Source organism: Phyllostomus hastatus, unplaced genomic scaffold, assembly GCF_019186645.2.
Source record: "Phyllostomus hastatus isolate PE091 unplaced genomic scaffold, TTU_PhHast_1.1 phas_scaffold_21, whole genome shotgun sequence".
Taxonomy (NCBI): Eukaryota; Metazoa; Chordata; class Mammalia; order Chiroptera; family Phyllostomidae; genus Phyllostomus; species Phyllostomus hastatus.
In genome coordinates, this window is record NW_025334017.1 from 28,113,927 (window position 1) to 28,126,449 (window position 12,523).

The 12,523-nt window shown below is 45.1% G+C and overlaps 1 protein-coding gene across 1 annotated transcript in view; it reads right to left on the bottom strand.

Annotated features, from left to right (window-relative positions):
- RSPO2 (R-spondin 2) overlaps positions 1-11,219 on the bottom strand; it is a 141,438-nt gene extending 130,219 nt beyond the window's left edge. Inside the window, exons 1-2 of the mRNA XM_045861231.1 lie at positions 10,821-11,219; positions 10,179-10,439 (exon numbers count right to left, since the gene is read on the bottom strand). Coding sequence (XP_045717187.1) covers positions 10,179-10,272 — 94 coding nt within the window. The 5' untranslated portion in view covers positions 10,273-10,439; positions 10,821-11,219. The remainder of the gene's footprint in view (positions 1-10,178; positions 10,440-10,820) is intronic.
- Positions 11,220-12,523: the final 1,304 nt, after the last annotated feature.

Consider the following 12,523-nt stretch of genomic DNA (forward strand, 5'->3'; position numbering starts at 1 on the left):
TCCCCCAAATCTATTTTTGTGGGGGTGACAGACATAGGTTACACCACTTGGTCACAGGAATATTAACCCCTATGAACCTACTACACTGAAACCTGGTCTGGAAACTACAGCACTGTGGTAAACTAAATATGCAGGTTAATGATGAGATAGTGCAAATACCTCAGCATTAAAAACCAACTCTGACTATAAGAAAGAGGTATTCGAACACAACACGGAAGGTAAACAAGGTTTAAATCCTATGGCAGACTTTACTACCTGAGAGGGGAGACAACCTTTTATAAAAAAACTAAACTTGGGGTTTTTCATATAAAATCAGACAAGTTTCACCATTCTCAAAGGGCTAGAATGTGGTTCATTGAAAGAAATGGGTTTCTCCATAAAGATGAAAGAATCTGGCAAACAATTAATTGGGAAGAATTAATTTGAAGTCATTTGGGCAACCCCAAATTTTACCAGTTGCTTAATTTTTTAGGCATGCATTGTATGGGAAACATTATTTTTAAAAAATAATGTGCTCCAAGTGGCTGTAGAAGCTGGAATCCATCTCCAGGTTAATGCAATTTCTGGTTTTAATATCTGCCTCCTAGATAGTAAAACTGAAAGGTTGGGTAAATCTGCCTTTTGATGAGAAGGTCTTGTCAAAAGGACGTTAGCGACCCAAACCAGAAAAGCTCAGTCAGACTGAACGCTCTCTTTATTGGCTCGTTTTCCCCTCCCTCTCTGTGAGGGTGTCAAGATGATGACAGCATCGATCTTACTGGAGAAAGCAGAGAGGGTTTGCCCCCTGAACCTACAGGGCAGGGGGAAGTCAGCCCAAACCCTACAAAACTTCAGAGAACAAAGCACGAGAAAAAGAGTGCAGAGTGTGCCCTCTATCGGTGTGAGTGTTTTAATCGCGGAGTGGCTGCTTGGCAGGTTGCATCCAGCCACAGGTGAGAGAGGCTAAGGCCCTCCCTGTGGCACCCGTCTGAATGTGCTGACCCCAGCGGCAAGAACGCTCGCAGAAGCCCACCTGGCCAGAACTGAAGAGTGCTCGCCCTGGTTCTGACCAGGCTATGAACTGGCAGCGTGGAACATACAAGTCACACCAATGCCAGCACCATCTGGCATCAGCTGGAGATTGCAACAGTGACTTCTAAAACTCCATATTATTGTTTTGTTAATGAGATAAAAATTAGACCATATGAGAAGTTTTAACTGAACCCCTTATTCTGTCTATTTATTTTTTACTTTTGTAAACGTTTTAGGGAAATAGAGAGAAGAGTTTAACAACTATTGTCTTTGAGGAAGGAGTATTAGCCAAGTAAGAATTTATGAAAATAAATCTTGAGAGAGTGCTTCCAATGTGTCCTCATATTGTGAAGTATGCACATGGCAAATGGCTAGAAACCCACACATGGAAAATAAACTGAGCAAATGTCTGTATCCATGTGAAGCGGCCATTTGGCATGAAGCTAATTAAGGTTACCTCCTATTTCTTTAACCAGGGCTTCTTAACCTGTTGGAGTGAGATGAACTGTGGGCCACTTTGAAAATCCAGTGAGAGCTCTAGTAGATCCTCTCCACGTACTCTCGCCTTTGCCCCACCTCCCCCCTAAAAAATGATTTTCCTTCTAACTTCAGAAGACACAAAAACCCTGTCCCCACCTCTGGACCCTAAGTTAAAAAAACTTACTCAAAAGAAATGTTCTGAGCAAGCCTAAATTTGTTCTATAAGTGTGCTTAACATCCTCCAGCAGGTGATGGAAATTGAATGGTTTTCCCCATATTGTAAAGGCTTTCCCAAAAATAACTGTAAAAGGGGGAAAGCTACCTATAATTAGTTTCTCTATGCTTTAGCACAGGTGTCCAAACTTTTGGCATCTCTGGGCCACACTGGAAGAAGAAGAGTTGTCTCAGGCCACACATTAAGTACATTGTAACATGTAATCACCAAAAAAATCTCACAGTGTTTTAAGTAAATTGACCATTTTGTGTTGGCCCACATTCATAGCCATCCTGGGACACGTGTGGCCCACGGGCCGAGAGTGGACACCCCTGCTTTAGAGTAAATATAAAAAAACTACTTAGCAGCTTTTCTCTAATGTTAATTGGTTATTCTGATTGTATTCTGATGGTTAAAACATATATGTGTATATGCATACAATACATACAGAGACACAATGCATGAGTGTGCACCCAAAAGCATACATACATTTGTCCTGGCTGTGGAAATACCAGAAATAAAAGAGGTTCCTATAAGTCATATATAAGAATAATGATTTTTAAAGTGATGATAAAAATGTAGCCATATTAATGTGCAAATTTTATCAGATCACACTTATGATCCTCACCTCAGTTACTCCATCCCCCTCAGCCCCAGGATACTTAATATCAGTTATGTTATTAGCATAATTATGAGTTATAGTTAGTTCTGAGGCTGAATAAATGTGGACCAAAGAACTTTGGGGTACAAAGGTGACTTTGTTTCTTTTTATAAACTATTTATGTTGGAAGTGTCCAAGAAAAGCCAGGGAATTCAGGAGGGGTTGAATTCTAGTTCTATCTCTCTCTGTTAGTTTTTATTCATTCATTCATTCATTCATTCAATTCACTCATTTCAGTAAGCAGCTCATCTTTCTTATAAGTCAACAGTCTCAGCTCTTTCAAGGGGCAGTGAAATACCAGTGCTCTCCTGGAAGACACAATACAAAAACTATGCAGTCTACTCACACCTATAGGAGAACTTGTTCTAAAACACACACACACACCTGTGCCTCTCATGGGTGCCTGTACCTCTCATGGGTGCCTGTACATGCTAGATTTATACTAATGTCATAAACAGAAGAACACAGACTGCTTTCCTGCACTAATTTATCTGTTATCAATATGATTGCCTTTTTAGAAGATAAATACCACTTCCTTTTATTATCCCTTAAGTGATTATTCATATGGGCAAAGTATTGGGGGATTTTTTTCTTAAATCTTAATTGATTCTTTCTTGAAAAAAAAAAGTGTATTTAAAATACAGGTTATCCCCCTCCCCAGAGTTTACCCTACTTTGCCCCAAACTCACCTATCAGTTGAGATATTCTATCATGCAAATAATAAACAGATATGTCGATCAAAGACTCCATAAGAGAAGCCATAGGCACAAGTCCATGGGAGCGAGGTGAGGCAGTGGAGGACAGGACATCGGGGACATCACTTATTCCCAGGGTTGTCAGGAGTCAGGGCAACTCCATGGCTCCTAACACACGGGGACATGCAAATAGGCACTAACACCCTGTGAAACTCTAAAGATTGTGAGAAGAGACTTCAGAATGAGGACTGGGGTAGGGACGCTTTTACACATCAGTGGGTTTTGTTGTTGATGTTGTTTGTCTCTAAACTCTAAAGAATAGTAAACAATGAGTTTATAACTATTATCTAACCATTCATTCAAAGTGCCACTATGTGCAAAAACCTTCAACTTAGACCATTTTTTCTCATGAAGTCACCAAAATTATTTTAAGGGCAACAACAAAATCCCATAGCCAGTGCCTTTTGTTCAGCCACAACTAACGGAGGAAGCACTCTGCAGGCCTGGTTTGGGCAGAGTGAAGATGAGCATATCGAGGTTCTGCCATTCAGGAGCTTAAAACAGAGTAACAATAAGACATATGGCAAAATAAACAGAATAAAAGTGAAAGGGAGTTCTTTCAGAGTAGCACAAAAAGCTAAGAAAACTCCCTGATTTTTGGCTTCAGAAAAAAAGGTGGAAAATTCCAGGAAGGCTTCCTATAGGCGGTGACATTTTTACTGTGTACTACCACACACTCAACAACATGTAAACACATGGTGTGGCTGGAAATGAGGTAATCTGGTACTTAAGTAAGCTTAAGTGTACAGTGCTTTCAGGTGGTGGGGAGTTGGAAATGGGCTTCAATCACATGGTGGGGAACCCTTGCATGCAACCTCCAAAGGGCAGGCATTTATTGTGTAGTCAGTATGGAGACCTGGGAGGCTTGGGATTTCTTGGCTTAGAAGCAACACGATCAAATCTGTGGATGAGAAAAAGTCAATGTGGCAGCATTGTAAAGGATGGAGTGAGGAAGAAGTGGCTGCTGAGAGGTGAGATGTCAGTGAGGGTCCGAGCTAGAAAACACCTTTGGGATGTAAGTGAAGGAAGGGATGTAACTACATGTCTGAGGTTGACTCACCAAGACTGAATGAACCAGCAAAAGAAGAAACAGAAAAGTCCAAGCCTACAGCGTGGCTTCCAGCCTTGATGCACAGAAACCCCACGAAGAGAAAGAAGAACACAGTTGGCAGAGGGCACAAGAGAGGAAATGAGTTGTCAAGTTTGAGTGTGCACAGAATGGAATCTCTGTTCCTACGTGAGGGTGCATGGAACATCTACCCACATGACAGGAGGTAAGAGATCATAGGGTAAAACAATCTTGAGCTCAAAAAATCATTCATTCTAAAAAGTGTTGCAGCTTGAGTTGAAGGACTCTAAGTGGAAATAACAGTTCAAGATGCAGGGATGGGTACAAACCCCAAAGGAAGAGTCAAGATATACAAGTCTGTGCCTGTTCCAACTTGGGTCCCCAAGGAGGGGACCCAGAAAGAGAAGTGGGCAGCGTATGGGAGGCAAAACCAGAGGGTGGAGCCACTAGCCAAAGTAGGAAACTTTCTTTGGAAAGGAGTGACAGATACCTCCCGAGGAACGAGGAACGCAGGACTGCAACAGTGCTGGTGGGGCTGGCCATGAGGTGAGTACCGGCAGTGGATGGCCAGAAAGAAAACCCTTTCAGTAAAATGAGGAGGCAGAAGCCAGATTAACAGATTGAAGACTGAATGAAAGGGGATTGTTAAGCAAAGGAAGGGAGAAGTGAAAAAAAAGGGGGGGCCAAGATTAGAAAACAGCATGGGGAAGAAGGAAGTTAAGAATCTTAGGGTTAGGGGGCCAGCAGCACGCTTGAGAAGAAGGTGGCTGATACAGAAAGGTCCTAGAGGAGAAAAGAAGGGTTGGCCTAGGAAACGCTGAAGACACCTGTCCTTCCTCACTCCTTCCCTCTCCTCCTCTTCCTTCCCTTGTCCTGTCCTGACACCCTGTCTGGGAGAAAGATGGAAAGAAAACAAGAACTGAGAAAGGTAAGTGAAAATCCTTTTCAGTTACAAAAACCCAACCTCTTATAGTCATACCACCCCACACCCTCTTCTTGACACATACCCACACCCAAATATAGACATGTATGTGTACATATATGTGTGTGTGTGTCTATATCCCCTGTCATATACACAGTCACATCTGTAATACCTGTATTTTAGTATTAATTAGCCCCCTTCATATGTATTCCAGCTAAAAATATGAAAATTCCTAATACAGATATGGAAGACTGTGTTCACCCAAGGTCAGTCATGACTGCTGCAGATCCTGGGGAAAAATAATGAACATCATGAGTTTGAAAAAAATGGGAAGTTTGAAACTTTATTTTCATCCCGGAGCTTACCACCTCCTTTCAGCAGAGTGGTTATCAAGTGATCTGTCAAATGACGCCTGTCATCTATCTCCTGGCCTGGGGAGGTGGAAGAGGACTTATTTCCAGAAAAAGAAAAAAAAACGGATTAAAAGGCAGTCAAGTTGGAAGAAGTAAAAAGTAGCCTGGACAATCCATACACTGGCCAGTTAGTCTCTGACTAAATCAAGAGGTGGTGTTGCATTAAGGAATTAGAAGTGTCATTTCCAACTTGTGATTTCTGCAAGTATTGGATTCTACCCAAGATGGATTTTAAAAGCAGATAAAGAAAGCCAGGATTAAAGGGAGGCCCCAGGGGAGCACCACCTATTCTGAACCACTTCCAAATTTCAGTAGCTAAGTGAGATGTTGGTTGGGGCGCGGCAACTTTCTGACCTCTGTGCACTGGTACGATACTAGCCAGAAAAGCTCAGAATTCTGCTGGAAGAAAAAGCAGCCCATTAACAAAAGAGAACAAAAGAAAAGAAAGAACAGGTTTATGTTGCAGTGTTAAACACCACATCAGCTTTTCTGAAATACTCTGGAACTTAAAGAAAGTAAGCACACAAAACGCATTTTGAAGCCTTTTCATTTAAGTGTAGGTTAATATGTTCCATGTGCCCTTTTGTATTTTGAAAGAATACTGTGAGAAGTAAGCTATCATTCAAAATACTTATAAAACCAAATATCTCCACATCTCTCCATTGAATTTTTAAAGACACAAATTAATTTAGCCCTGTAAGGTTTAAGAGAAAACGTTTGTGTGAGTGTTAGTGTGTGTGTGTGTGTGTGTTACCAACCTCGGTTGCCAGAAACACACCACACTGTTTGTGATAAATACTTCAGTTTCACAGAAGACGCCCAATCCAACCTCAGGGAAACGAGACGTCTCCACACTTCAGTACGAGGAAGGCCACGGCAGGAAGCCCCCGCCTCACCATGCCGTCTGCCATTGGGCCACCAGAAACACCAATTACAGGTGTGGGGGGCTTGCTGCTTTCAAAGAGTTTTATCAAGAAATTTTCACAAAACCCTGCTTACAATGTGACTGAGCATGTAAATAGAATGAATGAGATATAAAAATAAGTTACTACATACCAAGCTCAAGAAATCCCAGGAGACTATAATAAACTTATAATTTGTCTATCCACCTTTCAATAATTCAGTCTGAAATACAGCTTACAACCCTTCCAAAAATAAAATGAATAAAATAACCCAGTTTACCATACAAATAAATCATGAGCGGTCCCAAGACAGTTCCAGGCAGTAAGGGTTAACAGTAGTTAACAATGACTATGCAGTCGAATGGGAGGTGGGCAAGGGGCCAACGAGTTATGATTGTTAACATGTAGGTAACACATGAGTTGTCAGTCAGCTTTTCGAAACATTGACATTTGTCTCCCCTCAACAAGATACTCATTCTCTGTATTGCATTTGTGCCTAATCAATTTTTAAAATGATTGCTGCCAGGTCATATTAGTGTTTATCCAATGCATTTTTATTTTATAAACTTGTTTTTAACTAAGGGGAAAAAAGATCAGTTGGTGTTGCTTATGATGGTCTCCCCCAAACAGAGGTTTGCCCAAAAGCAGGGAAGGTTGACATTCTATTCTCTAAATCCTCTAGCTATATTTTCAAATAAAGCATAGAGTTAAATGATATATTTGCTCTCTATTCCAGACTGGATGCAATTGATTGTAACTGACTAAATTATCTGATCTCTGCCAAGAATTTTATTTCATTAAGAAAATGATATTATAGCGCATCTGAGATCATAGAGCAGACTAAACATAATGCCAAAGGAGTTCTGAGAATGCTCCACAGTGAAGGTTTGATTATTTGCAGATGGAATATGAAAAAAAAAAAAGGATCGGATCCCAGGCATTGGCCTAACCAATCCTGGTGTCACTGCTGCCTACATGGTAGCGTAAAGCCAAGAACATAACCGACCCTCTGAGCCACGACACCGTCTCCTTTTAAAGTACTAATCACTTTTCTTCCTGGAAAGTAATATTTAACTGCCACTATCCAAAACAAAGGGAAAAGGGGAAATGTTGGTGCCACAATGGGCTCCAGCATGTCAGCTGTCACTACTGACATGATCTGGCTAGTAGTCAAGCAATTCACCAGGGAACTAATTTAAATCAGTCTCCTTTGGGCAAGCCCATTGTTTGGTGCGCGCAACAATTGGTGTAGGATCAATCGGTGGACATGAGATCAATTAAAACCAGCTTAAGTTTGTGAAGAGGAACAATTCACACAACCTGAGTTAGATCTCTATTCATTTCAATACCCTCACAATGCAATCCTTAAGCTTCCTTGCAAAGCAGAATAGCTACTATCACCCTACACTGTCTAGCCAGCCCTTTAAGTAGTTCCACTTTTAATTAAAAGCACAGTGCACTCTTTGTTGGCACAGATAGTGTGGTCACTTTTAAGGACCGCAGTTATTTTAGCCAGAAACTTGGGATTTGGGAAAGGACATCTGTTAAGAAAGGGTGTGGGGGAAGTACATTTTGATAGAATTTTTTTTCTTTACAACTTTACCAATTTGCATGTACTTGAAAGCATTTGACTTTTATTAAATGGAAAGGTTGGTTTGGCAAAAGTTACCATTGCACACTTTAGAACTAGGTTTCTGAATGTCAGCACTCGGGGATGTGGAGGGTATGAGCTTTTGCTAGAGCAGCTTTGAAATAAGTAGGTTTTGCCTCAAATACTAAGAAGGCACAGGCATAACTTCAGAGATGGCACGGGGAAAGCATGCAGTACCGCCTCTGGCCGCAGGAGTGCTGTAATGTCATTCTCCACGGAACAGCATCTCCACATTAAGTTCTACTGAAACAATATGTTTGTTTATTCCCCGCTCAACCACAACGGGACAGGCACTGTGGATCAAAAAGGCGTTCCTGAATCAGCACGAACTTGAAAATGGGTTTTTGATATTTCTCTATTTCTCAGACTCTTAAAGCACTTGAATTTTTCCTACCAAGTACACTGCAACTTCTGTTTATAAGTGGGGGCAAGCCTCTCCAAACACTTTTAACCACAGCGTAATAAAAAATTGCCAACTCATCCAGGCAATACCTCGAAAGAAAACAGTGGGGTAGGGAAAGGACCAGTTGGGAGGAGTGGGGAAGAGAGAGAGAGAGAAAAGAACTTTTCCAAGACTAGTATCAATATCAAACTTTTATGGCCTCTAGGAGTAATCTCTTTCTAGTAATTTTATGCAGAATAATTTCTGAAAATAAGCATTTTCCAAATGTCAGAAAGGAGAGGGGGGGGTGTCCTTGCAGACCACAGATGTGTAGCCACAGTCGCAGAACAGAGGCTGCGGAAGTTGCACACCGGCACTGATCTCCAGCTCTGCCCTGGGGCAGGCCACCCTCCAGCCCTGCGGGTAGGTGAGAACAGCTTAACGACTTCCTTCAAAACTATGAAAAATCAAGGCACGAAAAGCTCTCTCCAAAATCTGGACGCAGAACTGGAGATTCCATAAAACGAGTTATAAACAAATCACATCACAGGTCGAGTGAGACGTTTATAGCCCAGAAAAATCAAGATCCGTTAACCTCAAGACAAATCCTAACCGCGCAGAAGTCCAAATTGCTAGATAGCTCTGAGGGCTTGCTCTGCACCTTCCAGAAGCGGGCAATGCAAGGTGTAGGGGAGGTGGAGCAGAGGATGGCTGAAATCCCGCAGAAGACTAATTGTGTTTAGCAGCTCTTCCCCTAAAATGAACTTGGATTAGCTATAGCTACAGTCACAGCAGGGCTCAGAAACAGAACTTGGCGCACTAAATCTGCAGAAAAGCTAGCTCTCCGAAACCTTCTGGACGCTTCCACTCGCCTTTTCCCGTGGTGCACACAAGTGATGGAGAAGGAGGGAGCGCTTAAAAACCCACAAGTGAATTTCATTGAGAGGGAAAAAAATCCTTTCTCAGAATTAGCTGCTCTTTTGAGGGAAGTAAATGGAGAGGGCAAAGTCGGGCCTGTCCCCCTAAAGGTCACTCTGCAGGCAAGCGCTCTCCAGAAAACCCGCTCACGAGTCACTGCTCAGTGCAGAAAGTTCAGGGAATCATCCCATCTCGTCTAGTTCCAGAAAAAGAGATCAACGTTGCCCTTTTCCTGGAAAGGCAGGTCCTCCACCTCGGTGTGGTACCCGCTCTGAGACGCTCTCCTGATCCCTCTCTGTTACACACGCACACACACGCTGCTAGGCCGTGTCCAAAGTGACCTGGGGTCACGGTTTGGGGCGCACGTGCTCGGGGAAGGTAGGGACAGATTAGCTGCTGAGGAGATGGTCAAGAAGACTAGAAAGAAAGACAAAGAGACAGAGAAGAAAATTTTGTGCCAGGTAAGAAATGAGACGGAAAGAGAGAAGAAGAATTCTGAGTAGCAGTGCGGCAGCGAACGTGGGCGCGAATCACACTACGTAACCCCCAGCACCCTTCAGACACCGGGTCCACCCGGCTCTGCGCGCGTCACGCTCAGGTTCGTCGCACCTTCTGAGGACCGAGAAGACAGAGTTCTGCAGACCACCACTCCCGGAAAGTAGGGAGCGGTGGTGTGCAAGTGCGGGGTCGAGGTGGGGTCACTGTCCTGCCTCCCTGTGCCCCAGGAGCCCGAGAGTGAGTGAGCGCCGTGACCCGCCCTCCCGCGGCCACGCACTCACCTCCAGAGGAGTACGACCCACCTCGTTTACTGCGTCTCCATCGGTTGCCTTGGCAGTGGCTGTAATCCATACAGTTCAGGATGATGAGGGCAAAGGAGAAGAGGCGAAACTGCATCTGGGCGGTCGGGTCGGGGAGAGACGCCTCTCAAAGTCGGGGAACTGGAGGGCTCATCCGAGGTGCCGGCGGTGACCGCTGCTGGGGACGTCGCAGAGAAAGAGTCGCCAGTAGCCCAGGGGTGGCACTGGTCAGTTCCGCGCGGTCAGCATCACCCTGCTTTGAACCTGCGAGACCAGGAGGAGAAACAGGATGGGTGGAGGGTGGAGAGAACCCCAGGGAGGCGGCTGCCTCTCCGCGCGTCCCAATTTAAGGGAAGGGAGGGGAACGCGAACTCATTGCCTGGCACGAGCTGCTGAGCTGCTTAACCCCCAGCGCACAGCCGCCCGCAACTTGGGGAGGGAGGTGATTTCAATCAGTGAATTAGCAACCTCTGCGGTGCTGCGGACTCCGATCCCGGGAAAGGGCGTGTGCGGCGCTCCAGGGAAAGGAAAGAGCTCCAAACGAACCGAGGGCGCGGGGTTAAAAGCGCACTCTTCGGCCCTTTGGCTCCAAGGTGGGATACCCTGGCGCGGTGGTCGCAGTGGTCACCTGTCTAGAGGACTTACGTCTCGGGCTGTGCAGCGTGCCTAGGCGCAGCGCTCCATCCCGGGCTCCTGACGCCAGCCGCCTTGCTAGCACGTGGGCTGGGGGAAAGTTTGCAGTGACCCGCCAGGAGCGCCCGGCAGCTCCGGGTTCCGGAGGCCGCCACGGGTTCGAAGTGTGCGCAGGGTCCTCTGGGCTGGCGGCGCCTGGCTGGAGCGCGGCGGATGCTGCGTCCCGCCGCTGAGAGTGATTCTCGGGCGAGGGGCGCGCCCGCTCTCGCTCTGTGGGTCCCTGTCCAACTGGGCGGTTTCCCGAGCTCTCTGCACAGCTACTTCACAGCTGAGGTTTCTCCCTTCCCAAGCTGAGGGAGATAAAACGTTCACAGGAGGCCGAAGGGATGTGGCGAGCGCACTTTCCGAACGAGATGCTGCCGGGCTGAGCTCGGGATGCTTCTATAAGTAGGTGGTGCTGTGGTCCACAGCATCTAAGTCAAAGCTGCCTTGGAGTTCCTGGGTCCTAAAGCCAGAAACCATCGGGTTTCCCTAAGGTCCTAAAGAGCGTTGACAGCCTCCTGCGGGCCTAACCCCAAACGAGTCCCCTCCGGACTTTCCTGGAGTGAGTGGCTAAACTGAAGGGTGGCTGGAGTGGGGTGGTCCCCTGACTGTGCTAGGCTCGGGAGCCCAGCTGGCCGCACCCGAAGGCGTTCTCTCGGTGGCTCAGGGGTCAGTTCCAGCCTCAGTTCCAATCTCTTTGCAGGAAGGTCTGACAGATGGGTGGCTTCTCCGGACCTTTCTTCCCGAGCCAGGCCGGGACCGCTGCTTCAGACCAGCGCAGTTTAAACTGGAGCGGCTTCCCGAAACCTGCCACACCTCGGCCACTTTTTAATGGACGTCTTGGCCTTGTTTTGCAGGGAGATTTGTTAGCAAGGGCTGAAATTAAAACGCGCCCTCAGTTTGGGGAGTGAAAGGATATATCCAACAGCGTTTGCTTATCCTCGGACGTGTTATTTCTTCACTTTGTTTCTCCTCCAGAAAAACTTGCAAAAACCTGTGTTCCCTTGCTTGCAATACTCCGAGAAATTGAGACCTTACCTCTTTACAGAACAGTTCACCTTCCACTGAGGTATTTCTCATTTATAATCCTCCTCCCTCCCACCACCCTCAAGGTCTCCTGAGTTTGGGGATACTCCCTTTAACAAAGTGTTACACAAAATACACTTGATTTTGCCTAATTTCATCCTGGTGAAATCTTCTGCCCTGCATTAAGTACTGTGTTTACTCCTTGGGCAACAAATAAGAATTTATACCACTAACTATGGCAATACAATATGATATGACTGGTCACAGGTGCCATGTTATTATAGTAGCATTTTGTGCCGTTTAAATTTTATTCTCTTGAGCCCTGGCTGGTGTAGCTCAGTGGATTGAGCATGGGCTGCGAACCAAAGGGTTGCCGGTTCAATTCCCAGTCAGGGCACATGCCTGGGTTGCAGGTCAGGTCCCCAGTGGGGGCCATGTGAGAGGCAACCACACACTGATGTTTCTCTCCCTCTCTTTCTCCCTCCCTTCCTCTCTCTACAAATAAATAAAAAGATCTAAAAAAAATTTTAAAAATAAATTTTATTTTCTCAGTCTTCAGTCTCAGAAGATGTTCAGAAATTGGAGTCTTGAGATAATCATATAAATAGCAATAGGAATATTAGAATAATCATGTTTATTAACTGTTT